The sequence below is a fragment of the Protopterus annectens genome, chromosome 4.part0 (genome assembly GCF_019279795.1).
Source record: "Protopterus annectens isolate FY-2018-M chromosome 4.part0, PAN1.0, whole genome shotgun sequence".
In the NCBI taxonomy this organism is placed as follows: domain Eukaryota; kingdom Metazoa; phylum Chordata; order Ceratodontiformes; family Protopteridae; genus Protopterus; species Protopterus annectens.
The window spans coordinates 1136564531-1136592468 of NC_056733.1; the positions used below are offsets into that span (position 1 = coordinate 1136564531).

Sequence of the window (27938 nt, forward strand, 5' to 3'; positions counted from 1 at the left end):
GGCAAGGAATGTATAGTGCTTAGAGAAGTTGATGCTACAGCATCGTCTACAATTAAAGATGGTGTGTCCCTTGCCAAAGCTGCTCTGCGTTTGACATCACTACAAACCAGGTACCTTTGCATCTCACCTGGGTCTGCAGCGTGACCATGTGCTACTGACTTTTCCAATTTTTCGCCATTTGGCGAATAGGTTGTGACAGCTCTACCTTTGCAACGTTCTGTGATTTTGAGCTTACACGCCCAATACCGCCTGTTCTCTCTTGTACGCTCTAAGTAGTACAAGTAGTTTTCAATGGCTAGCATTGGCTTCATCTTTTGGGACTTTACAGTATGGTAAACACAGCCAATCTCTCCAGGACCGGTAAATATATCGTTAGCCATGCCGGTAAGTTTATCGTTAGCCATGGTGTCTTCGGTGCAAAGCACACATAGCTGTAAACCACGCGAGTATTACAGCATTTGCATTGACGTGTCACTAGTTTGTTTTAATTAGTTTAATTTGTTAATATGTTTAATCGTACCTAGGGAGTTTCATATCCATTTATATAGCGGGGTTATATAGACTTTCATTGAGCTGTTGTATTTATTTAGCACTATTAATAATTACATTAGTTGTGTTAACTGCGCAGATGGTTTGTCGTACATATGGATGTCGTCCATTTCAATTTACGTTTATGTGACGTTTCGTTTATTTCGAGTCGAACAAGTGAGTGTCGGTGTTGTGCTTTGTCGATCATATAATATGAACCCTCATAAAGATATCTGAGGAACATACTACTATCTTTCAAGATAGTGGAAATTCCAACTAATAATGGCCTAAGTTGCTTTTCTAAAAACTTAGATAATGGTTCAGTTACCCATCCACGTGCAGACACTATAGGTCTCATTGGGGGGGTCTGTACATGATTTATGCAACTTAGGTATATCGTAAATAATAGGTATTTTCACATTTTTAACTAATAAATAATCAAATAACACAGCATCTAATAAACCACTTTCTTGCATGTCACGCACCTCATACCTGCTAATCATCTCATATTCTGAGCTTTGCATCAGAGATGTCATTTTATAAAAGTAAAACTCAGCATTTGTTACGACTACTCCCCCTCCTTTATCAACATTTTTGATGACAATGTTTCTATTTTCTACCAAAGATTTTAAAGCTTCAAACTCCTGTTTGATTAAATTACAGAAGTTTCTAAAACGTGACTTATACATCTTATAAATATCTCTGTCAACAGCTTTCTCAAATACCTGTAAAGTAGCATTATTATAAGGAATAAATGTACTTTTGCATTGAGAGACAGCAGTTGAGAGAGATACTTACAAGATGTATAATAAGTCATGTTTTAGAAACTTCTGTAATTTAACCAAACAGTGTTTTTTTTAATCCCCCCCCCCCCCGAGGGAGTCCCCTCCTCTTCCGAGACCTGCCCTGAGCACCCCACAGAGAAGTCAGTGTGCCTCATAAGAGGACATGCAAAAGGAGACACATTGACTCCCCCTCAGAGTCGATCACCAGGGATACAGACTTTGGTGAAGGGGAGGGATCCCCCAAATCACCACCAGAGGATGTCTCCTTTGGAGATATCTTAGAGATTCTGAGGCAGAGAGGTGGCTGGTCAGCCCAACCTCCCTCCTTTGAGGAGTCCGTATTTTTGGAGGCCTTTGGGATGGGCCTGTCTACATCCTGGGTGGGTCCCACTGTGGACCAGTTAGTGGATTTGGTGTCCAGCCAGGCCTGGAAGGACTTGGTCGAACTGATCCCCAAACTCCCTGACAAATTTTTATCCCCCCCCCCCCAAAGATAGACCTCATTGGAGTAAGGATATTCCAGTGGATGCCATGGATGTGGCAGCAGCTACCAGAAAGAAACTGGCAGAACAGAGATCCACTGTCCATCTGCCGAACAGGGAGTCCAGTGCAATGGACAGGTTTGGTAAGCACTTTTATGCCTCTGCTGCCTTCTCGCTGAGAGTGTTGAACTAACTGGCACATTTTACTTGCTTGCAGAGGGGCCTGGTGAAAGAACCTTCAGACTCTCTAGCAGAGACGATGTCACTGGAGGACTTCAAGAAGGTCTCCTCCCCAGACTTGCTACTCTTTCATCCTTACCCAACTCTTCCATGAAGGAGCTTCTGTGGCAGCCAGCTGAGGCATTGCTATTTGGCGACATGCCTGGATTAGGCTTTGTGATTTCACTGAATCCTTTAAGGTGTCCTTTGTTAACAATCCTTTGATGGATCCTCACTCTTCGGTCCATTGGTCAAAGAGACCCTAACTCGCAGCGAACAAGAAGGGGGAAGACCTTATCTGCCATCGGGGTCAAGTTCTCCACTCCACAGCATACCTTTTCTAGAAATCCGTGCAGTGGAAGGAAAACCTGTTTCCATAAATCCCAGGGTTCTTCTCAAGATCAACACAGGGATTCTTCCTCCAGGGGCAGAGGAGGAAGTTTCAATGGAAGATGCTGCCCCAGAAGCAGAGAGGTTCCGCAGAATCAGACCTTCAGGGAGCCTTTTTCTAATAGGCCCTTCTAGTGCTCCTAAAATGCTGCCTGACTATTCATCTCTGGATGCAGTCAGGATTGTTTCTGTCTGCACCCTACCACCTGGATCGCTATAACACAAAACAAGTGGGTGCTGAAAATTATATCCAGAGGCTACACTATCCCCTTTCTTCTTCCTCCTCCAGAGAGGTCAAAGAGGCTCCCCCAATGTTCCACCCAGTCAGAGGGAGTCCGCATTAGCAGAAATTCTAAATCTTCTGCAAAGAAAAGTCATCCAAGAGGTCCCGACCACACAAAGATTTCGGAACTTACTCTCACTTCTTTTTAGTGGCAAAGAAAATTGGGGAGCTTCAATCCGTTCTGGATCTAAGCAAACTAAATTTGCTCATGAAGAAAGAAAAGTTCTGAATGGTGACGGTTCAGTCCATTCTCCCTCTGCTGCACAAGGACGATTGGATGTGCTCTGTGGATGTAAAGGATGCGTACTATCACATCAAAATAGACAGGTGCTCCAGGGATCATCTGCAGTTCTGTCTGTGAGCCTGTCATTTTCAGTTCAGGGCTCTGCCCTTTGGACTTACCACAGCCCCCAGGGTGTTTACCAAATGCATGGCAGTAGTCGCAGCTCACCTCAGGCTTCAGGGATTCTGAGTGTTCCCTTACCTGGATGACTGGATCTTTACTGCAGGCCAGGGACTACTACTTTAATCTTGCCAACCATCTGGGGATCACTATAAACCTCACAAAGTCAAATCTTTCTCCTGTGCTGACTTTGGAGTTCATTGGGGCTACCTTGGATACAGTCAGTCTGATTGCTGCTCTTCCCCCAGGAACATTCAAACATTGAGAGATCACATCTGAATAGTGTTAAATCTAGCTTCTGAACCAGCAAGGCTAGTTCTCAAGCTGTGGGATCTATGGCAGCTGCCATTCCACTAGTTCCTCTTGCAAAATATTTTATGCAAGTCATTCAATGGACTCTAGCTGATCAGTGGTCTATTCTTTACCAGACCCTATCTGTTCCCATCAAGCTGACTCCAGTTTGCAGAAGGCATCATCATTGGTGGCTTCTGTCAGATGACCTGACATTGGGCAGACCTTTCCTTCTTCTGAACCCCTCTGCCACGGTGACCATGGATGCTTCCCAGTTGGGGTGGGGTGGGGGTTTACAAGGGAAAGATGGTTCAAGGCATGTGGACACACATGGAGACCAGATTGCATATCAGTGTTCTGGAGATGAGAGCAGTCCTACTCACATTGTATGCACTTCAGGACGTTCTCCCTCTATTAACAATTGTAATTCACACAGAGAATGTGTCGATGGTGTGGTACATCAACAAACAAGGAGGAACCCGTTCTTACCCACTATGCAGAGAGGCCATGAGAGTTTGGGAATGGGTGATGTCTTTGGACCATTTTGTGCTTGCAGCACAAATAGTGGGGAAATCCAGCGTTCTGGCAGACAAGCTCAGCAGGTCCGTTCTGACACCTTATGAGTGGTCCCTCAATCAATCAGTAGCAGATTTGATCTTCAGCCACTGGGGCCAGCCTTGCTACGACCTATTTGCATCCCCCCAGAACAACAAGTGCGGCAACTACTTCACTCTGATCCCCCCTTTGGGGAGTCCCCCAAGGATGCTGTTCATGATTGCCCCCCCCCCCCAGTCTCCTCTGTGTCTGTCCTCCTCTACCTTTGACCCCAAAGTTTCTTCAGAAAGCAAAATGTCTGAAGTCCTCGGTAATCCTCATTGGCCCCTTCAGGCCTCATCAAATCTGGTACCCCTCCCTCTGGTCTCATCTGAGGTATCTTCCATGGATTCTGGAACCCAAACAGGATCTCCTTTATCAATCCATGGAGGGTTATCATCCCAGTCTGATGTCCCTTAAACTGACCACATGGTTTCTCCACTTACAGTGATCATTCAAAGGTCCAGGCTTACTTCCCCAGTATGATATATAATTTTAGCCTCTCAAAAAAACAGCTACTAAGAAAGTTTACTGTAGCAAATGGAAGAGATTTGTCTTCTGGGCTTCCAGAGAAAACATTGATCCCTTTTTGGCTCCTATTTCTGAGGTTTTGCATTTCCGTGCATCTCTTTTTCAAAGAAAGGGCCAGTTACTCCACCATCAGACTCCAGTAAGTGGCTATTTCTAATTTTCTCTCTGGCAACTCTTAACTCCCCTTCTACTTCCAAAATTTGTAAGGCCTTCTTGAAATGCGTCTTTCTGTCAAACCTCCGGTAAAAGATCCCTCTCCACCATGGGATCTCACTATGGTTTCACAGGGCTTAACTCAGAAACCCTTTGAATCAGCAGGGGACTGTGACCTAAAGTTTCTTTTATGGAAAACAGTGCTTCTAGTTGCCATCTCCTCTGCTAAAAGATTATCTGAAATTCAGGCCCTGTCTAAACTGCCTTGCATAATTTTGCACAAGGATAGAGTGTCCCTTCCTACAAACCCCTCCTTTATGCCCAAGGTGGCTACTGAGGCCAATCTTAGCCAAACTGCCCAGCTTTCAGTCTTTTTCCCTAATTTTTCTAATGCTGGAGAACGGCTGTTGCATTTGTTAGATGTTCGCAGACAATTGCGTGTCTACTTGCACAGGACTAAGTCCTTTCGAAATTGCTGATCCATTAAAAAAAAAAAAAAAAAAACACAAAAGTTCGCAATTTAGTGCATTTGCTGACTTAATAGGAACCTGGGGACTCTAACCATATGTGAGAAAGAATGAAAGAGACAACATCAGATTTGTTAGTTAAGTTCTTGCCATAACTTGGTCTCTGTGTTGTCGGCTTTCATTCCTCTTTATCTTCCCACCCTGCCATCCCCCTGCTAGCACTTTAGAAAGACCTGGAGAGATTTTTTTTTTTTTGGGAACTGTGGTTCCTGGGTTTCTTTGTGCCTGTGGTTGTAGACTTATGTATAGTTAAACTCACTTCTTCCTGTCTGCTTTCTATTATGTATGGGCAGGAAACTCGATCTGAGGAGTTGGTTGGAGTGCAAGTCATTGTGGGTAGTGGGAGGAGCTCGAGACTAGGGACTTGAAAAGTGGCCGAGTTGGATAAGAGGATGATTCCTTAACTCATATGTGAGGAGGAATGAAAGAAGACAACACGGATACCAAGTTATGGTAAGTACATAACTAACAATTACTCTATAGTGATCTGCAGCTTCTGTTAATAAAGGAAATTAATCTCCTTGGTTAGAAGAAAAGTTGCATGCTCCATAGGTGTAGCCAGTTTGTGCTCATTACTCTGTAGTGATGATCTACAACTTCTGTTAAAAAAGTAAATGAATCTCCTTAGTTAGAAAGTTGCATGCTTTCATGATCCATAGGTTTGGTCAGTTTGTATTCATTGTCAGAAATTTTCCCTTTACAGCTGATTTTGGTGTTTCTGCAAAGAACACGAAAACATTACAGAAGCGAGATTCCTTTATTGGCACACCTTACTGGTGAGTATATTCCGTAGTAAATAGATCTATGTATGTATTATGTTGCTGCAACCGATTATAGATTTAATTTTATCAGCAGTTTTGCCAAAGGTTGAAAAATGGATACTTACTGGGTTATTGGATAAGGTGTATTTATTCATTTCTCTGCAGGTAACACTGGATAGCAGGTAGAAGGGCAAGTAAGTAATTGAAAGACAGAGGACTTCACACACATTTTTTTCCTTATTATTGGGGTGCATTGATGGATTACCCTGAATTCTGGGGTGCATTGATGGATTGCTCTGAATGTTTTTAACATTCTAATTATAAATAAGATTTCTCTGCCTGTATTTTCAACTGGTTATAATAATTTCTGTTGAGCTCAAGTGAAAGCCATTCTCTAACAACACGTATGGAGCTTTACGTATACAGTCCGCTTGTCTTGCTTCACCTGAGAGAACAAACAGTTGTTTGCAAGTGCATTTCATTTATGCTTACTTCCTTGAAATGTCTGACCTTTCTTCTGAGGGGGCTTTTATAGGTGTGGTAGTAACAAGGAAAAAAAAAAGTCATTGAGTTCCTAAGCATTCATTGTCTGGCCTAATTTTCAAGTTCTAAAGGTCCCTCACGTGAGTGTGATGCTGGCCTTAGTCTTCTGCTTTTACTGTGCCTCTTGATATGTGCCATATGTTAGTACAGCATCAGCCCACACCAACTTCACTTTATCTCCTGACAGTGAACTGATTGTGTGACCAATTCCATTTCAGAGTGTTATTTTTGCCATTTTGTAAATGGTATTGCATTTTTTTAAGTTTAGAGAAAGCTAGTTAAAAGTTGGTTTTAGAATGATGTTCATCATGTAATGACTGATGTCCTTCTATTCACTTGCTACAGTATTCTTACCCTGAGGGATCTCCCGTCTGAGGGTGACCTGACATCGGCCAGTCTTCAAAAGTCTTATACTGTTGCAGGGTATGTGGGACGTCGCATGTAGGCTGTTGCTGTAGGGTACGTGGGACATCACATGTAGGCTGCTGTTGGATGCAAGCCGTAAAAGCAACGTGTATATGTACCATCCTCAGAACTTTTCTGCCACCAGTCAGAATGCCATTCTGACCATTTTTCTGATCATTTCAGTGTTTGTAACTCAGACTTTTGCTAGATAAGTGCCCAGCTGGGGAATTTTTTTCTCTTACTATTGTTTTGGTTATGTCATCCAAGTAGGGCAAGTGTGGAAGACTTCCACATAAATACAGCCATTCTCAGTGTCTCTTTTGTTTAGGTCCTAATCACCACCACAAGTCCTGTAGCATTTGCCAGTCCTTCATTCCAAAGACCCTTAGAAGCAGGCTTTCCTCTCTTTCTATATATTTAGAGAACCAATGGCTTATATTGCTAGCTAAGCGTATGGAGGGTACCTTGGGGTCTGACGCCAAGGCAGTGAAGCACGCAGGCAAGAAATCTCAGCCTGCAGCTACCGCTGCACCTCCACCGTCAAATGTTTTTCCCAAGGTGCTTGTCAACCCAGAGATCTGTCCAACTTCAGGCATGAAGTCACAGACTATGATGCTGCAGAGGCTTGTGCCAGGGCAGCTGCTACTGGTTTGGTTCTTAGAAGATTTTCCTGGCTCAGGTTGCAGCTTCTCTAGGATGACTTCAAATCAAAATTAATGTCTACACCACTAGACAATTCAGCCTTATTTGGGAAGGCAACATCCTGTCTATTTAAGTCCCTACAGGAAAAAAAAATAAAAAAAAAAACAAGGAACTCAAGGAGTAGAAACATGTCCTGGTTTCTCCTGTACCCAGATTTCATAGGAATTTCTCCTCTAAGCCTGTTTTTGTCCATAGCCACACCCAACACCCCTCCAGTAAATCTTCCAGAGGAGGCAAGAGACAACTGAAGCCTAGAAATTCTCAGCCATCTTCACAACAAAGGTGGCCCTTTCATGACAAAGTAAGGAGTCTATGACTACCCTGCAGAAGTCTCCCCTTCACCTGTCAAACACTCACAGGGTCTGGGAACGTATTACTCAAGACAACTGAGTTCTTTCCATAATCAAAAAATGATACTTCATGGTATGGCACTCCACCCCCACCTTCAGGAGCATTCCTCAACCCCCACCGAGAGCAGTTGCCCATCTTTCCAAAGCGACGTTTGTAGCGTTGGCAACAAGGCTGCATTCAGAAGGGTCCTCTAACCTCAAGAGGGAAGATCCTTCTGCTCCATTACTTCATCTTGCTTTTTCTGCTGCTTGCTGCAGCTTGTTCCCAAAAGTGATCAATTGCATCTTTTCTATTGCATTTGTTACTGCTTGTTTATAGCCTGTTTAAATTGTAAGTGTTATTCTAAGCCTCTTAGTTTTGGTTTAAGCACTTGGGCTTTAGGCTTACCCCTGAGATCTCCCTGGCCTTCTCTCTTAGATTCTGAAAAATATGGATGGACAATTTCTTACAGTTTCTCCTGCAAGTCTGGTTGATATGGGCATCCTGAGACAGTGTGGCAACTGGCTTATGTACACAGACAACCACCTACTACTACCTAGGAACATAATTTGCAAGAGATGCAATTACATTAGGAACCTAGATTCTATGCTCTCTCCCTCACAAGCCAGCATATCTGGCACTGAGAAGGTTGTCAACACAATCATTACACCTCAAACACCACCCACCCCTACACAACACACACCCGCATATGTGGAGGTCCTCAACAAAACATACCCAAACAAGGGAGACCTCTGAGGCAAAAACCTCCGATGCAAAAACACACATGATCTCCACAGCCCTCCACACTACATACCATCCATAGTTCACACACCTATGTCTCACAACCACTAAGGCTTGACCATAAAACCAACATATTAGTCATAGGAGACTCCATTATGAGACACACAGATGTGCCTCTCACCAGGCTGGATAAGGAAAACGTCAGAGTTAGTTGTCTGTCGGGGGCCAGAATCCACCATATCACACACGCACTCAGGTCTCTCAACAACAGGTACTGTTATGACTCTGTCATAGTCCATGTTGGTGTAAATGAGTTCAGACTTACCTCCGGGGACTATATGAAGAGAAATGTGATTGAACTCAGTGAATGTGTGTCCCAGGCAGGTGTGTCCCTAGCCTTAAGCAGCATTCTACCATCACCCAGAATGATGCCTCAATACAAACAGAAAATGATTTGCCTTTAACAATTGGCTTAGTTTCTGGTGTCATTCCAGGGGGTTCCAGTACCTAACAGCCTGGGAAGATATGATCGACAGATGACAGTGCTATGCCAAAGATGGCCTGCTTCTGTCTCACTTGGGCTTCAGGCTTCTAGCAAAATCACTTGCCCCCCAGGCCTCAAGCTAAATGCCAAAAAGTGCATAGTCATCCCCTTTGGAAAAAACAAAGTACCTACAAACTACCACATAGGTGGTAGCCCCCTAAATATGGAAGACATAATAATGGATCTGGGGACCCAAGTAGATAGTAACCTCTCCTTTGATAATCACATTGCCAAAGTGGTTAGAAAATCCTTCTATGTGGCCCACCTAATCACAAAGGAGTTTGCATCCAGATCGAAAGAGGTCATTGGGCCCCTCTATGCATCACTCATCAGACCCATCATAGAGTACAATGCCCCATTTGGGATGTACCTTACAAGACACCTGCAACAACTGGAAAGACCACAGAAGTACCTCACCAAGAGGATCACTGGCCTCAAGCAGATGCCCTATGCAGCTTGACTGAAGAAACTCCAGCTGTACTCGGTTGCATACCGCCTACTCAGAGGTGATGTCTGCCTGACATACAAGGTCATGTCCAACCCAGAATTGATGGACATGCTCCACCTAAAGAAAACCATATCCCCTCGAGCCACATGTTCCAGGGATCTAAACATCACCACAACAATAAATAGGATGTGCTGGAGGGATAGATTCCTGTCCCAGAGACTTCCCATGCTCTGGAACAAGATTCCAATCTACATTAGGCAGAGCTCCTCGCTAACCCTCTTCAAGAGAAACCTTGACTAGTGGATGGGAAACAGAAAGTTTACCCCAGGGATCACTTCAATGGCTCTGCTGGACAGAGGCACAGGGAACTAATCTAAGGGGGCGGCGAAAGCCAACACATTCTGGCTAGGCTTATAAATGCCTTCGAGCAGATAGCCTAGTACCTACCTATGAACCTCCCCATAGTGCCTTTTTTAGAAAAAGTGACAATGTTAAAACTACCAACATAAATATTTCAGCAAAACTTAAATTAAAGGTCATGCTGCTAAACGCTAGGAGTCTAAACATGAAACTGCTGTCATTGCAAGCATTCTTAACCCTGGAAAATGCTGACATCTCCACAGTCACAGACACCTGGTTCAAAGCTGCGAATAGCACACCAGCCATACCTGGTTACTCATCCTATCATGTATTCAGACCCCAAACTGAGAGTAGTAAAGCCAAAGGAGGTGGAGTTTCAATATGTAGACATACACACTTCCAGGCTAGTCAAACAGTATGACACACAGGAGACACTCCAGGTGCAATTAACCATTGACAAGACCCCTATGCAAATCATAGCTAGCTGCTGGCCCCCAAATCTAACTCAAGATGCCCAACTGCCTATCTAGACCTCTTCGAATCTATCAAGATTCAGCCCTTTACCCAGATCCTGAGTGACTAACTACCCAAACATAGACTGGAAGAACTACTCATGCCAGAACACAAATGCCCAGAGATTCCTCGATTTTTGTCAATGCAAATGCTTTGGAACAGCTAGTCTATACCCCCACAAGAGGTGATGATATCTTGGACTTGGTATTAACCAACATGAGTAACCACTGCAGCATCCCTGCAGTATCATCCTTCCTTGTAAGATCTAACCATAAAGCGGCCACGTTTGAAGTCACCATCTCCCCCGACTCCATTCTAGCTAGAGTCAAACAAAAAAAACTTTGCCAAAGCTGATTACAGCCTCCTGAGGGATGGTATAAACAGCTTCACAGCCCCCTCCCCCTCTCTAGGAACTGGCACCAGTATCCAAAACTATACCAAATTACTATACGAACATTTATATAGATGCATGGAATCAGGAATACCTGATAGGACTAAATCATCGTCCGCAAGGAAGAGTAAACCTGTCTGGTGGATATCTGCAATAAATAAACTCTGTAACAAAAGAAAGAATTGCTGTCCAGGACCAAGAAAGAACAGGTGCTCAACTGGAAGCAATCTCTCCTTATCCTAACAAGCAAATAAGACCATTAGTGAAATTCTCCAAAGCAAACTTCGAGTCCAAATTGGCCACATCTGCTAGACACATTCATAAGGCCTTCTTCACATACGTATGTAATCTCAAAGGTAGCACCCAGATCTGTTCAGAACTAGTGGTCAGGGACATCACGTATAAAATGTCATAGATATAGCAAACTTGCTGGCCAACAGATTCAGTGAAAATGTCACCCCTATGTCCCCCCATCAGTAAATCAGGATATTCCCAGTACCTGCCCCCTTCCCCTTACATCTAGGGATCAGGTCATCACTGCGCTCTCAAAGGCAAAAAAATATAGCCTCCAAGGAACCCGATAACATCCCAGGCTGCATCCTACATGAACTCAGGCAGGAACCTGCAGCACCATTAGGCACCCTATTCAACCAAAGCCCGAGTCCCAGCTTTGTCCCAGCTGAGTGGAGGACAACCACTGTTGTTGTTGTGTCTTTCGGCTTTTCCCAGTTAGGGGTCGCCACAGCGGAACTCCGGTCCGCTAATGATTGGCAGTAGATGTTTACGTGCCGAGTTGCCGGCCCTGACGCACAACCTTCAATGAAGGTACGCCCATTCACGCATGTGTCCACACAGAAGATGCTCTAGCTGAGAATCGAACTGAACAACGTCTTACTGTGAGGCAACAATGCTACCGCAGCACCACATCTGTCATCCCTTTTAAACAAAGATGAAGTGTCCACCGATCTGGGAAATTATAGACCCATCAGCCTAACTATTCTGATCTGCAAGGCCATGGAACGGATTATCATGGACCTCATTAGCAAGGACATTGGCAACCCTCAAACACTGGATCCCACACAGTTTGGCTTCGTCAAAAGGAGGTCAAGTCCGTTAAGTTTGGTCAGCATTTTTGAGACAGTCACCAAAGCCATAGACGAGAGGAAGGCAGTACACACCACCTACCTTGACCTGGCCAAAACCTTCAACACTATTCCCCATTCGGGCATAATAGATAAACTCTCTCAACTAGGCATCGCTTCATATGTTATCAGATGGGTAGCCAACTGGCTCGCTGATAGAACCCACCTAGTCAAAGTAGGAGAAGCCACCTCAAGCAGTAGACACATATCGAGTCGTGTACCACAGTGTTTGGTCTTGGGGCCTCTGTTGTTTGGGATATACTTTACTGAGGTGCAGGTCAAAACCAGTGGGATATGGCTGAACAAGTCTGCAGATGACTGCAAGCTGGGCGCAGTCATAAATTCCCCTAGTGACATGGACAATCCTCCAAGAGGGTCTCACCCAAACAAATGACTGGTGCCAGAAACATGGCCTCAACCTGAATACAAAAAAAATGGATCATCAGCTTTGGGGAGAGTGACATCCCCACATTAATAACAATGTCCTAAGCACACAGTCAGTTGTGAGGGATTTGGGCACCCAGATTGATAGTAACCTGTCTTTTGACCACCATGTTGCTTCCATTATACTGAAAGGTTTATACGTGTCCCACCTCATAAGTAAGGCTATCTAATCCAGGGACAAAGAGGTTATAATATCCTTGTATTCTTCCCTTATATGGCTCCATTATTGAGTACAACGCCCCATTCGACATTTACCTGACAAAGCACATGCAGCAGCTGGAGAGACCACAGAGGTTCCTCACGAGGAGAATCCAGGGCCTCAAAAACCTACCATACACAAATAGGCTAAAAGCCCTACCCCTCTACTCTGTTTCATACAGACTCCTCAGAGGTGACCTGTGTCTGGCATACAAGGTGATTTTGGACCCCGCCTTGATGGGACTGCTGCATACCTGCAAGTCAAGCTCCACTTGAGTAACCCACACATGTGGCCTCAGCCTGGTCTATGACATCAATAGGACTTGTTGGCAGGACAGATTTTTTGTCCCAGAGACTCCCCCATCTGTGGAATAGACTACCTCTCCATGTCAAGCAGAAGTACCTCTTTATCCCTTTTTAAGCGCAACCTGGCTAACTGGATGGAAATAGAGAATACATCCCTGGGATTCCACCCATGTCTCTGCTGGACAGGGGTATCGGGTGCTAATTTTGTCTTTACATGGGCCAAACTCTTGGCTAGGCTTATATGGGCCTCATGGCCAGTAGCCTAGTAAATTCCTATGATCCTGTGATTTCTATTCAGGAATGTTCTTGGTACCAAGAAAGGATGACCCCCTCTGGATTTATCCCATTTCAACACCTTCTTTAAAGGTTCCAGCCTTCAGAATGCTGACACTCCAAGCTGTCTTCCCCCTTATCCTTCCACAAGGATTCATGGTATCTCTAGATATAAAAGATGCTTATCTTCACATCCTCATTCACCCCATGTTCAGGAAGTTCTTACATTTTTTCCTCTGGGTTTCTGGCATTTTCAGTTCTCTGCCTTGCCCTTTGGTCTTTCTACAGCACCAAGAGTATTCACAAAATGCCTGGCTGCATTGATTGCACACTGCAGATTTTTGGGCATAAAGATTTTCCATAACAGGACAACCTGCATGTATAGGTCCCAATGTCCCACATTCTGCTCCAAAACCAGGAGGCCTCCATTTCCCTCCTTGGAAAACTGGGAATCTGAAGTAGGATATTCATTTGTCTGCAACCTGTGGGTTATGGATCCGATATCGGATCCGAACCGGCATAGTTTCCAGCTATGGATCCAAGCTCTCAGCTCCTCCCCTCACCCATAATGCCCTGCTCTACCCTCATGACCTCAGATCTTGTTTGCCGCGCTGGTAACTGGATGTGGTTTCTTTAGCTCTCAGCTAAGTGGTATTTTCTTGTATAAAAATTGAAATTTTTTGCTTTCTTTAAACTTTTTTGTGTGAAAGTTGTAGGTTCCCTTTGTGTATTGACTGTTTTTAGTTTAAATTTATTTACAGTAGTATTTTTTATTCCCTCCCCTCGCTGGTACGTAGAGTGTGTGTGAGGCCTGTGTGCTTGTTTTAGTTTTTTGTTAAGTTACTTCTGTAACTTTTGGGAAGTTTTGACTATGGCTGACCAGCCTAAGTCATTCTTTTCTAAATGCCCGAGTGTGGCCATAAGCTCACCGGCTGATGGCCACACTCGTGTGTTAAGTGTCTTGGGGTTGAACACCTCACATCTGGCTGTTCCATTTGTGCAGGGTTCAACCCCAGGGCACTGAGGGAGCGGAGGTCCAAGCTGGTCCTGGCGGGTCTTTACCGCCGGACTCGGCTCCGACCCGCCTCCTTCGGGACTCCTGCGGCTGCAGCTGTTCCCTGTAGCACCCTCCTGCTCCTGGGACTCAAACTCCCGCTTCAGGACAGGAGAGGGATGCTTCTACGAAGGACCGGTGGGAGTAGCACCTGGCGGGCCGAGACCTCTGTTTCGCCCCGCCTGCCAAGCGGCTTCTCCCGGCTTCCTGTTGAGCGGTCTCCTCCTTCTCGGCTCCGGTCACCTGTGTGCTTCTCACCGGGTCCTGAGGAGGAGGAGACTGATCTCAGCGAGGCTATCGAGGAGGCATTCCAGGCCTACCTCGGTAGCCTCGTCGAGATCTACCCATAGCCTTTCGGATGCTGATCTGGACCGGATGATGCGAAGGTTCATCCAGGCCCAGATGCAGATGGGAGTGCTCTTGCCTCCCCTCGGGGAGCTCAACACCCTTTTCAAGCCTATTGCTCCTTCTCCGACCCGCTTCCCGGGTTCGGAGCAGCTGGAGCCGAGCAGCCGAGCCGGGGAGGTCGGATCCGATAGTACTGGGTACCGGATCCGACCATGCCCTCGAGTGCCGGACCCGATCTCGGAGCCTGGATCCGAGCCGGATCCGGGGATCAGTGCTCCTTCGGCGCCGTCTGTGTCGGAGCGCACTGTCCCCGGATCCGAGTGCTTGGCGCCGGCTCCGATCCACTCTTCGGATCCGAGGGGAGCCGATTGTCGGATCCTTTGGTCGAGGTCGGCTCCCTTCGGCTTTTGATGTAGTGGAGAGGGCTCTGTTGAGGGTCTCCGGACCCCGGCACTTGCTTCGCCCGCCCCGCTCCCTCTGCACTGGGCCAGGCTTCCACCATCCGGCCCCTGGGACAGCCCGCTTGTGCCCCAAGTTGCTCCTATGGAGCAAATGGCTGCTTGAGGACTCCTCTGACAGCCCCCAGAGGAGGCTCCTCAAGCATACGTGCAAAAGGAGGCACATTGACTCCCTGAGTCTCTCACTGAAGACACGGACTTGGAGGAAGGGAAGGCTCCCCACGGTCACCCGAGGATGTCTCCTTCGGAGACATCTTGGATATGCTCCGTATCAGGGAGTGGTGGTCTGCCCCCAACTCTTCCTCGGACCGGTCCGTGTTCTTGGAGGCATTCAACGGGCCCGTCTACCTCTTGGGTGTCCCCTGCCGACCCCTGGTGGACCTTATTACCACCAGGGCGTGGAAGGAACCGGACACCGTGGAGCCAATTCCCAAAAGACCTGACAAAATCCTTAGCCCGCCTTCTGACAGGACCCATTGGAGTAAGGGGCCTCCTGTAGATGCCATGTTGATGGCGGCGGCCACAAAGAGGGAACTGGCTCAGGAGAGTCCTCAGTCCACCCACCGAGCAAGGAGTCTCGGATGATGGACCGCTTGGGAAGCGGATGTTCAGTTCGGCGACCTTTTCGGTGAGGGCTGAACTATTTGGCACATGTTATTCGGATGCAGCGAGACCTTATTAAGAGCGCTGCATCCCCTGAGTCCATTTCGGAGGAGGACAGAGCTCTGCACTCCACCAAAATGGCCACTCTAAGGTCAGTCACGAATACTTCTGCGGCTACTCTCCCATGCTACGGAGGCGCCGCTAGAGCTGCGGGACAGGACTGGTCACTAGACGCCAGGCCTGGCTCCGCCACTGCGATTTTTCTGAGCCCTTCAAGGCGTCGTTGCGAACGCCTTTGATGGTTCTGCTCTGTTTGGCAAGACCGTTCGAGACGTTGACCCAGAGCGAGAAGGACGGGAAGACGCTGTCTGCCGTCGGAATCCGCTTCTCTGCACCCCAGAGGCCCTATTCTAGGAACCAAAAGGGTCAGAAGAAGATGTGGTTCCGAAAGTCGCAGCAGTCCCAGCCTGCTCCGGACAACCAGTCCTTCCGTGCCAGAGAAGGACAGGGAGGACGCCGCCTAGAGGCAGAAGGGCTCCCAGAAACTTCGGGTCCAGGGAACCTTTCTCTGAACGGCCCGCGCAGCAGCCCTGAGGGGCTGCCCGACTGCTCTACTCTGGAGGCAGTCGGGGGACGTTTTTCGGGGCACCTAGCGGCATGGGAGTCCATAACATCGGACCGCTGGGTTCTCCAAATCATATCCGGGGATATCACATTCCTTTCCTTCACCTTCCAAAGATGCAGTCCCTCCCAGACGTACCACCCGGTCAAAGGGAGGCCGCTTTAGCAGAAATTGGCCATCTGCTAGAGAAAAGAGCCATCCAGCCCGTTCCCCCAGACCAGATCGGATCAGGGTTCTACTCCAGGTTCTTTTAGTGCCAAAAAGACGGGGAACTAAGACCAATCCTAGACCTCTCTCCTGAATCTGGCAGTCCCCAAAGAAAAATTCGAATGGTCACTCTACAATCTATTCTCCCCCTTCTGGGAGAATGCCACTGGATGTGCTCGATAGATCTCAAGGACGCGTACTACCACATCCTAATGGACAGGCGCTCCAGGAGGTTTCTCCGCTTCCGGCTGGGAGCCAGTCACTACCAGTTCGGGTCCTTCCCTTTGGTCTCACCACAGCCCCCAGGGTGTTTACCAAAGTACTAGCAGTGGTAGCGGCCCACCTGAGGCTTCAGGGGTGCAGGTCTTTCCCTACCTGGACGACTGGCTCCTTACCGCCCCAACAAGGCATCTACTTCTCTCGGCGAGACTCCTTTCTCCATCTTGCTCCATTTCTGGGCATCACAATAAATACAAAGTCCAACCTGGCACCCACTCAGCTCTTAGATTTCATAGGGGCCAGACTAGACACAAGGAGTTTACGAGCCTTCCTTACTGCGGACAGGATTCTGAATCTGCAGCTCCAGGTGCGGGCCATTCTCCATTCATGTTCTGTTCCAGCGGAGTTGGTCCTGAGGGCTCTAGGGTCCATGGCTTCGGCCGATAGCTCTTCTTCCTCTTGCCAGGCTCAATATGCGCATTCTACAGTGGACGCCTTAGTACAGTGGTCTTACCTTGCTCTCCCATGTATCATCCCATAGCGATCAGCAAGGCTTGCAAGCGGTCCCTCTTGTGGTGGCTCCACTCCCGGATCTCCACGAGGGTCGCCCATTTTGTGCTTCCCCCACTCTCGCCACGGTGACCACGGACGCCTCCCGCCCCGGGTGGGGGGGGCACTTTGCGGGCCGGACAGTCCAAGGCACGTGGAACGATACAGAGACCTTACTGCATATCAATGTTCTAGAGATGAGAGCTGTGCTCTTAGCGTTGCTAGCACTTCAGGACTTTCTTCCCTTGGGAACAATTGCGATTCAGTCGGACAATATGTCTGTTGTCTGGTACATCAACAAGCAAGGGGGAACAAGGTCTTACCCTCTTTGTCGAGAGGCCATGAGAGTTTGGGAATGGGCAATCTCCACCAATCGCTTTCTCATAGCAACGCACATTCGGTCGGTCCAACATCCTAGCGGACAAGCTCAGTCGCACCATTCTGACCCCTTACGAGTGGTCTCTCAATTGTCAAGTAGCGAACGCATATTCGCACGGTGGGGAACCCTTCATGCGATCTTTTGCCTCTCCCTCAAACACCAAGTGCGACAGTTTTTCGCTCTGATACCTCCTCCCGGAGGTACCCCAAGAGACGCTCTGGTGCATGCTTGGCCACCCGGTCTTCTGTATGCCTATCCACCCTTGCCTCTGATGCTGCAAGTTCTTCAGAAAGCCTCTCGGGTGGGTTGCAGAATGATTCTCATTGCTCCGTTCTGGCCTCGACAGATCTGGTTCCCCTTCCTAAGGTCTCACTCGGTGAATCCTCCTTGGTTTCTAGTTCCTATTCGGATCTGATATCCCATCCATCCTGCATTCCTCCTCCGAACCTGGACAGCCTGAAGCTGACCGCTTGGCTGCTCCAGTTCCACTCTTGATAAGGACTCCCGGTATTTCTTCACCGGTAAAGGCTATTTTGGTGGCGGCTCATAAACCATCCACTAGAAAGGTTTACCGAAGCAAATGGAAACGTTTCTCTGTGTGGGCGGAGCGGCAAGGCCTAGATCCCTTCACGGTTCCTCTCCCCGTAGTGCTTGATTTTCTAACCTCTCTCTTTAATGATGGTGCCAGCAGTTCCACAGTCAAAGTTCAACTGGCGGCAATTTCTCACTATCACATTGGTCAAGAGTCTAATCCTCTTATTTCAACCAAATTGTGCAAATCCTTTCTTAAAGGTACTTTCCTTCTCAGGCCCCCTATTAAGCAAGCAGTTCCTCCTTGGGACCTTTCTCTGGTCCTACAGGCCTTGACCGCTCCCCCTTTCGAGCCCGCGGCTACAGTGGACCTCAAATTCTTGTCTTACAAGACAGCCTTTTTGGTAGCCATTACATCAGCCAAGAGAGTTTCTGAACTTCAAGCTTTATCAGCTAAACCTCCTTACTTGGTTTTTTATCCGGACCGTGTCTCCCTCAGGACCAACCCGTCCTTCCTTCCTAAAATCGCTTCTGAAGCAAACATCAATCAATCTATTAACCTCCCTGTTTTCTTCCCTAAGTATGAAAACAAAGGTGAATATAGGCTACACTCACTAGATGTTCACAGGCAACTAAGATTTTATCTCAACAGGACAGCTGGTCATAGGCAATCCGACCAGCTGTTTATTTCCTTTGCAAAATTCAATTTGGGCAAGCCAATTTCCAAAATTTCTCTGTACCGCTGGATTTCACAGTACATTTTATTGGCTTATCAAGCGCCAGGAAGGCCGGCATCAGAGGGTGTTCATGCCCATTCAACCCGGTCAGTATCTACCTCAGCAGCCTTCAAGGCTAGGATTCCTCTGGATGATATTTGTGCAGCAGCTACATGGGCTTCGTCTCATACATTTATTTCTCACTATAAGTTGGATCTTGCATCCAGGGTAGAGCATCCTTTGGCTCAGCGGTGCTCGGAATATCCTTCCATGATGGCCGCCCAAGATTCAGGTAGCTGGGGACTCTGTCCCACAGGTTGCAGACAAATGAATATCCTACTTCAGATTTAGAAGTTATGTACTCACCATAACGCTCCATCTGAGTAGGTGTATTCATTTGTCTGCAACCATCCCGCCTCCTATCCCCTGGCCTTTCAGTTTCCTGCATATTACTGGTTACCCTTTGAGGGTATTGTTGCTTTGGCAAACTCGATCTGAGGTCATGAGGGTAGAGCAGGGCATTATGGGTGAGGGGAGGAGCTGAGAGCTTGGATCCATAGCTGGAAACTATGCCGGTTCGGATCCGATATCGGATCCATAACCCACAGGTTGCAGACAAATGAATACACCTACTCAGATGGAACGTTATGGTGAGTACATAACTTCTAATTCACCATCAGCTACAGGAAATCAGTCCTCACCCCATCATAGAACCACATTTTACTGGGTTGTCGCATACATAGGTTCATAGGTTGGTACTAGGCTATCGGCCCTAGGGTCCTATACAAGCCTAGCCATAACAATTCCCTGGATATTTCTTCCCACAATATTTACTTCCCTGGACCCCTGTGTAGCAGGGCGACTGAAGTGATCCCCAGGGTGAATTTCCTATCTCCCATCCAACTGTCAAGGTTCCTTTTGAAGAGGGCCAAGGAGACGCTCTGCTTGACATGTATGGGCAGTCTATTCTAGAGTGTAGGGAGTCTCTGGGCCAGGAACCTATCCCTCCGTTTTGTTCATTGTGATGACAAGGTTTAGATCCCTGAAGTGTGTGGCTCTGAGGGATTGGGATTTCTTTAAGTGGAGCATGTCCAACAGCTCAGGGTTTGACATGGCCTTGTATGTTAAGCAGAGATCGCCTCTGAATAGACGATATGCCACAGAGTGTAGCTGGAGTCTTTTTAGACGGTCAGCATAGGGCATCTGCTTTAGGCCTGTGATTCTTTTAGTGAGGTATTTCTGTGGCCTTTCCAGCTGTTGCAGATGTCTTGTGAGGTACATACCAAACGGGGCATTGTACTCTATAATGGGTCTAATGAGGGATGAGTACAGTGGGACAATGACCTCCGTTTTTCTGGATGAAAAGCCCTTCGTGATGAGGTGTGCCACATAGAAGGATTTCCTGACTGTTGTGGCGATGTGGCTATCGAAGGTGAGACCACTGTCCACCTGTGTCCCAAAGTCATTCATCACACTTTCGGTGTTTAGTGTACTGCCACCTGTGTGGTAATTCATGAGTACATGTTTTTTCCCAGTGGGGATAACTGTACATTTCTTGGCATTAAGCTTGAGCCCATGGCTCTGGCACCAAGCATCTGTTTCTGTAAGGCCCTTTTTTAGAATATCCACAGACAGACATTTTGAGAGTGTCACTTCCACCTCAGAAGGTGCAGGATTTTTAGTCCTTCTTTCATTCCCATCTCCCCTTGACTCACATCATGGCCAGGGAGTTACTCAGGGTGCTGGGATTCATGGCCTCAACTATTCCCATGGTTCTGATGGCAAAACTGCACATGAGGAAATTCCAGTGGTTCCTCAGATAAGTGTGGACCTAGCATTCTCATCCAATAGAATACGAAGTTCCCCTCATTCCTTGCCTAAAGAAGAAACTGCTCTGGTGGATCCAACAGATAGACCTAAAATCCAGGTCTACCCCTGCATCCTCTTACTCCTGACCTAGAACTCTATACAGAATGAATCAGATATGGGCTGAGGAGCAGCTTTGGGCAAATTCACAATTCAGAGAATTTCGGCTCCCTCCCAAAAATCAGAACACATCAACATCAGGGAAATGCAAGCATTGATACTAGCTCTTCAAGCATTTCAACCCCTTCTTTTCCCAGGCCCTCTACAACTGTTCACAAACAACATGACAGTCCTCTGGTATGTGAACAAGTGGGGGGGGGGGGGCAAATCCTATCTCCTTTGCAGGTTGGCTCTTCTGGTATGGGAATTTATGGCTCAATACCACATGACTATTCAGGAGGTATACATTCCCTCCAACTGGACTCTCATGTCAGACTCCTTAAGCAGGTGTCTGAATCAATCCCACGAATGCATGCTTCCCAGGAATGTGTTCCTAGACATATTCCACCAATGGGGTGTATTCCTCGAATAGACTTATTTGCCTCCCCTCTGGACAGACGACTTCCAAACTTTTATGCCAGAGTCCCACTTCCTCTGGTCTGGAAGGTAGCTGCCCTCTCCTTCTCTTGGAATGGGACATTTCTCTATGCATTCCCTCCCCTTCCTCTGATACCAAAAGTCCTGTTCAAGATTCGACAAAACCAACCAAAAATCCTGCTGGTGATCCCCTTTGGAACAAGACAGCACCGGCTCCCCCTTCTTCTTCATTTAGCCAAGGGCCATTACCACAAATTACCCCACAGAGTAGATCTACTCACAGAATAAAGGATCCCTAATACATCCACACCTGTCAACACTACAGTTGACATTCTGGGTGATAGGATTCTAATCCCCTTCAGACACCTATTCTTATAGGAAGTGCTCAGAGTTTTGCAGGAGGCCAGAAAACCCTATACAAAAAAAAAATTACGTTTCCAAGTGGAAAAGATTTTCACTCTGGTGTCTTTCAAAGAAGCAAGACCCACTGACAGTGGGAATCTCAGAGGTTCCATCCTACTTGTGTGAATTGCTCTCTGCTGGCTTGGCTTACTCCTCTGTCAAAGCACACGTCAGCAATTTCTGCTTGTCTGCCTCTTTCTCCCCTCAAGCATCCATATTTGAAATGAAACCATTCCTTAAGGGCATTATTCACATTAGGCCTCCCAGAAACCTATTCCTCCTCCTCCTTGGGACTGAAATTTTGTTCTAGAAAAGCTGACCCTGGCCCCTTTTGAGCCCACATCTTCAGCCTCCCTCAAACATTGCTCTTGGAAAACTTTTACTAGTGGCCTTGACCTCAGCCAGAAAGGTGTCAGAGCTTCAAGCACTTATGGTGGTGCCCTCCTTCTTGGTGTTTCATAAGGACAGTGTATCCTTGATAACAAATTCCTCTTTATGTCAAAAGTGGTTAATGAGTTATCCCTTAACCAATCCATTCAATTGCCTACATTATTTCCTTCTCCACAAAACCACAGTGAGAAGGTACTACACTCCTCAGATGTACAAAAACAACTTAGATTTTACCTGGACAAGACTAAAGCTCTCAGGAAATTTGATCAGCTATTTGTGAAAGTTCATCCCAGGGCTGTGGGGTTACCCATTTCCAAGCAGACTCTTTCTTCTTGGATTTCAAAGACTATTTGCCTTTGCTTCACCATCCATAGAAAGAGACTTTCTTCACCTGTGAAGGCCCACTCCACCAGGGCTGTGGCTTAGACAACAGCTTGAAACAGCCACCTGGTCTTCTATCCATACCTTTACCAAACACTACAAACTGAATAACATTTTGAGATCCAGAGCCGGATTTGCTAAAGTTGTTTTACATGGCTTCACTGAGAGCTCCTGTGCTCCTTCCTCCTCCCTTCCTTCTTGAGCTTTGGCGCTCTCCTTCAGGTTGGGAATACTGCAGCAAGTGAATAGAAGGACATAGAATAGTTGTGTAAAACTTACCATAACCACAGATGTCCTCTTTACTGCTGCAGTGATGTTCATCGTGTTTCACTGTTGCAGTCATCACTGTAGGGTTCTTCCTGCTGGCAGGCAGCCCTCGGTCGGCCAGAATCCCAAAGTCTGGGTCCGGCATCGGCTGTGTACCCACCCTCCCTTATGTTAGAGCGCCAGGGGTACAAAGCTCCCAGCTGACGCTATGTTCTCCAGTCTTTCTTGCCGTGTGGTGGAAGTAGTTTGCAAGTGCCGGTCGGCTGACTCCTGTTATATTTGGTGCTTCATACCGAAGACATTCTTCTTTTCAAAGCTAAGTACCCCATTGGGGAAACTTTTTTCTTGCTCCAGACCAATGTCAGAAAAAGTTAATAATTGTATTTCATGTGGGAAGCAAATACCTCATAAGGATTTTCATTCTTACTGTATTCCTTGTCTAGACCCTGACCACGACGTAGTTAGTTGCCGGTTTTGTGCTAGATTTAATCAATGTACTATTAAATGGAGATACGATTTTGCCTTTCATTACTTTGGGAGGCGATTTAATTATAACATGTTGTCGGACACGCTTCGGACTACCGGAGTTCATAAAAGGTGCAAGGATAAGGATAGGCCTCTGAGGTCCAAATCAGATGACAGTTTACAATCAGAGCCAGCTGCTGGTTCGGCCGTCGTCAGTGAGGTGCTTTCGCAGCCCCTGTCGGCCATTACAGAACCGCTTGCCGAAACGGACTTCCACAAGGAGCCAACTAGGCCTTTGAATACTCCAGGTGCAGGACCTTCGGATAATGCTCCCTCGGATGGGTCCGGAGCCGCTGTGCAGGTACCAGCTTCCGAGGGGGTTTTCAGGCCTACGCAGCTTCAGGCAAAGGCAAAGACTCCTTCTAAAACAAAGACTCAAGCCCAGGCCTCCTCTGATCCGGGACCTAAATCTCAAAAACAAATGCTTAAAATGGCGGAGGACTTGCTAACTATGATTAGGGGTTCACATCCCCCTCCTGACAAAAGGCCAAGACAAGAATTGGATTATGAATCCTCTGATCAGGCATCTATCTCTTCAGTGTCTTCCTCTGAACAGGATTATACTTTCCCTCCTTATGAGGATTCTGATGCTGAGGAATCCATTCCTTCAGCTTCTCCTCCTGAGGACTATTCTTTTGGGGAAACTTTACATGACATGAGGGAACATTTTCACTGGGAAGGACAGGAGTACTCTGAATCTAAGAGAAGGCTTAGGGATTTCCTCCTTCTTCCCCAACACAGACCCCTGGCTATTCCTCCTATTTTGGATATTGTGGATGATGTCTTTTCTGAGTCTAATTTAACTCCTGACTCCTTTCCACCGGCCCCTGCTAAGCCTGATAGATATTACAGAGTCCCTGACTCCCACCAGTTTCTTTATAAAAATCCTACTGCTGATCCAGAAGCCATTTCTTAGGGTCCTAAGGGCGTTGAGGCCGCCACTGCTAAGAACCCTATTCCGTCAGATAAGGATTCTAGAGCTTTGGAGAGATGGGGCAAAAAAGTGTACACTTCTGCTACTTTATCTATTAGGGCTTTAAATTGTCAATTTCATATGCTGAAATATCAGGAATACCTTTTGTCTGTTATGAAACAAAAACTGGGTACCATTTCTGCATGTGCAGACAATAAGGAATTACATGATTTGATGCATGCTACTGAGCAGGTGGGAAAACATACTTTACACTGTGGTTTTGATGCTTTGGAGGCCTCTTGCAGGGTGGCTGCCACTGGCACGGTCATTAGAAGGCATGCTTGGTTAAAGGAACAAAATTTGCCTGCTCAAGTGAAAGCAAAGTTACTGGATGCTCCTGTTCAGCATAATGTTTTGTTTGGGTCTAAGGCTGAAGAGGTTATAAAGAAAATGGAGGATAAGGCAAAATCCATGCAAATGGTTAAGGATTTCTTACAAGTTCAGCCACCTAGATTTAGCAGAAATTGGCCAGCTAAAAATTGGTCCTTTCCAAGCTTGGACGGGCCTCAGAGGGGTAGATATAGGCGCCCCAGAGGGAGGGCCCAAGCACAGACCTCTTATAGACCTAGACAGTGGAGTGCTTCCACCCCCAGGGGTGGAGAAGATTGGTCTCAACCTTACAGGAAACAGGCTCAATGACTCCCCCTGCAAGGCTCCTGGAACCTCTCTCCTGGAAGCTCCTCTGGGAGGAAAACTTTCTCTTTTTCACCGAAATTGGATTTACATAACCCAAGACAAGTGGGTTCTGGATGTAGTTTTAAGAGGTTACAAATTCCACTTTCACACCTTACCAAAACCAAACGGATGGCCAGACCTACCAAAAACTCAATGGACAGAGGCATTAAAACAGGTGAAGACCCCTCATGGCTATGAGGGCCATAGAACTGGTTCCAAATTCAGAGACGGGACAAGGCTTTTATTCAAGACTCTTTTTAGTACCCAGAAAGCAAAATACTTGGAGACCCATCCTGGATCTGTCAGTCTTAAATACTTTCCTGGAGATACCAAAGTTCAAGATGCTTACTCTGCAGCAGCTCCTGCCGATGTTGAGCAAAAATGCATGGATGGTGACATTGGATTTAAAGGAGGCTTACCTACACATTCCTATCAGACAGGAGTGCAGAAGATACCTCAGGCTCAAGGCAGGCTCGAAACATTACCAATTCTCTGCGCTGCCCTTTGGCTTGTCTGCTGCGCCCAGGGTCTTTACCAAGTGCCTGGCACCAGTAGTAGCTTACTGCAGACTCAAGGGAATTCAAATTTACTCTTATCTGGACGACTGCCTTATTCAAGCAGACAGCAAGGACATTTTACTCCAGCACCTGGAATTTGTTCAGAATCTATTCAAGTACCTGGGATTCACTGTGAATGTAAAAAAGTCAAATTTGACACCCACTCAACAGATAACTTTCCTGGGTGCTCTTTTAAACACAACAACCCATATGGCATTCCTGACATCAGAAAAACAACTACAGCTGGCTTCAACTTTCAAAGGCCTGGCGTTAATGTCTCAGCTAACTGCAAGGAAATTCTTGCAGGCTTTGGGTTACATGGCTTCTTGCATCCTACTCATACCATATGCAAGACTGCATATGAGGAAGATACAATGGTACCTAAAAAGCGTATGGTCCCAGCATTGTCACAGTCTGGAAACAGTGATTGCTGTCTTGCCTTGCCTTCAAAAGGAATTCCATTGGTGGGCCATGGCATGTCTTCAAAACAAAGGGAAAGCCTTCAGTCTACCTCCAGCCTACCAAGTGATAACCACGGACGCCTCGGATTATGCATGGGGAGCCCACTTGCAGGGGAAAGGCCTGCAAGGTTTTTGGACAGAGGATCAGAAGCATCTACAGCTATACTACTCAGACAAGCTCCTCGTGGTCCTGCAGAGTGGTCCTAGCTACAGAGAACTCAGAAAAGCGACTACTTTCTGGATTTAAGTAACTTTGCTGTTTTTTTACTTGAAATACCTTCTCTAGCTTACCCTAAACTCGCGTAAACTGTTTTTTTAGCTGTTTGCTGCATTATTTAATATCTGCACTTAAAGTTACATTTTAGTCGAATTTGATTGAAAGTTTGTTTGTTTGTTTAATTTAACTGTTGAGGCTGCCCACTAAAGTCTGCTAGCCTGTGTAACTGATTTATTACTGTTTCTGCATTTTCTGTGTGTTTCTATCTAAAAACAAAAAAAAACAAAAAAATAATTCTTGTTTTCCCGCCTCTAATCGACTAGTTTAGACCAGTTTACAGGCTTTGCTGTATTCTGGGCTGTGGTGTAGTTCCTGTGTTGTCCATTACCTTATTTGGATAGAAGGAAGTTCTTTGCTCACCAGTGGGAGTGGGGAGCCTTGAGCAGCCTACCTGTCCCTGTAGGAAGTGACCTCAGCACAAGAGCTGTAGTAATTGGTTGTTTTGGACCATTTCTAGCTCTTTTGAAGTTCCCTGTTTAAAATCCGCGTTTGTGCTGCTTTGCGTGATTGTGCGCATAGCGCAGCGTCGGTTAAACAAGGTTAAACTTCTTCTGGCTCCGCCAAGTCTGCTCTTCAAATTTTCCCTTAAGGAAGCTCTACTCTTAGTATAATCAAACTACTCGCTATATTGTAAGCCTAGCACTTGTTCTCAAAACTTCTGTACAAAGTAAGCACTCTCATACTAAGTAAGCACTACATCCACCTACCACCCCTGTGAATATCCACTTCCCTTAAAGGCACAGCACTCCCTTATACTGTTCTAGCATGTCGAGTGGTAGATTACTGGCGTCCTCTCCAGTTCAGCTGGTTAATCTGGGTATCTTGAGACAATGCTACAATTGTCTCATTTACACAGACAACCCTCTCCTCCTCCCAACAAACACAAATACATGTGAGAGATGCAACTATATAGCCAAACTGGAGGCTGAACTCTCTCAACTCAGGGCTGGCATGACCAGACAGGAAGAGATGGTAACCACACACACAACAAACCCAGTCCCACATAGATCTACCACAACTGCAAACCAAACACATAAAAACACAAAGACATACTCAGAGGCTCTAATAAAAAACTTACCAAAGCAACAGAGGCTCCCAAAGCAGACATCCAAAAATCCACCACCTCAAAACAAAACACATGCAACACATACTTCAATAAATCAGTGTGTCAATCAATCACAGCCCTTAAGGCCAAACACCATGCCTGATACACTAGTAATAGGTGACTCTATAGTCAGACACACTGATGTCCCACTTACCAGACTGAACAAGGAGAGGGTGACTGTGAGCTGCCTATCGGGAGCTAGGATCCGCCACATAACACATGCACTCAGGTCACTCCAAAGCAAGTACAAATATGACTCCGTCATTGTCCATGCTGGCATGAGTGACCTGAGACGTACCTCCCTGGACTACATGAAAAGAGACATAGAGGAGCTCTCTGATTATGTAGTCCAGGCTGGTATGACCCTGACCCTGAGCAGCATCTTGTCCTCACCAAGAATGATGCCACAATACAAAGACAAGATGATCAGCTTTAATAATTGGCTCAAGTACTGGTGTCATTCGAAGGGGATCCAATGTCTGTCTGCCTGGGATGACATGTTGGACAAGCCACGCTGCTTCGCAAGGGACGGCTTGCACCTGTCACCAC

At 46.6% G+C, this 27938-nt stretch overlaps 1 protein-coding gene across 1 annotated transcript in view; it reads left to right on the forward strand.

Moving 5' to 3' along the window:
• STK10 (serine/threonine kinase 10) overlaps nucleotides 1-27938 on the forward strand; it is a 2623461-nt gene that overhangs the window by 1055871 nt on the left and 1539652 nt on the right. The window contains exon 5 of the mRNA XM_044069104.1: nucleotides 5890-5962. Coding sequence (XP_043925039.1) covers nucleotides 5890-5962 — 73 coding nt within the window. The remainder of the gene's footprint in view (nucleotides 1-5889; nucleotides 5963-27938) is intronic.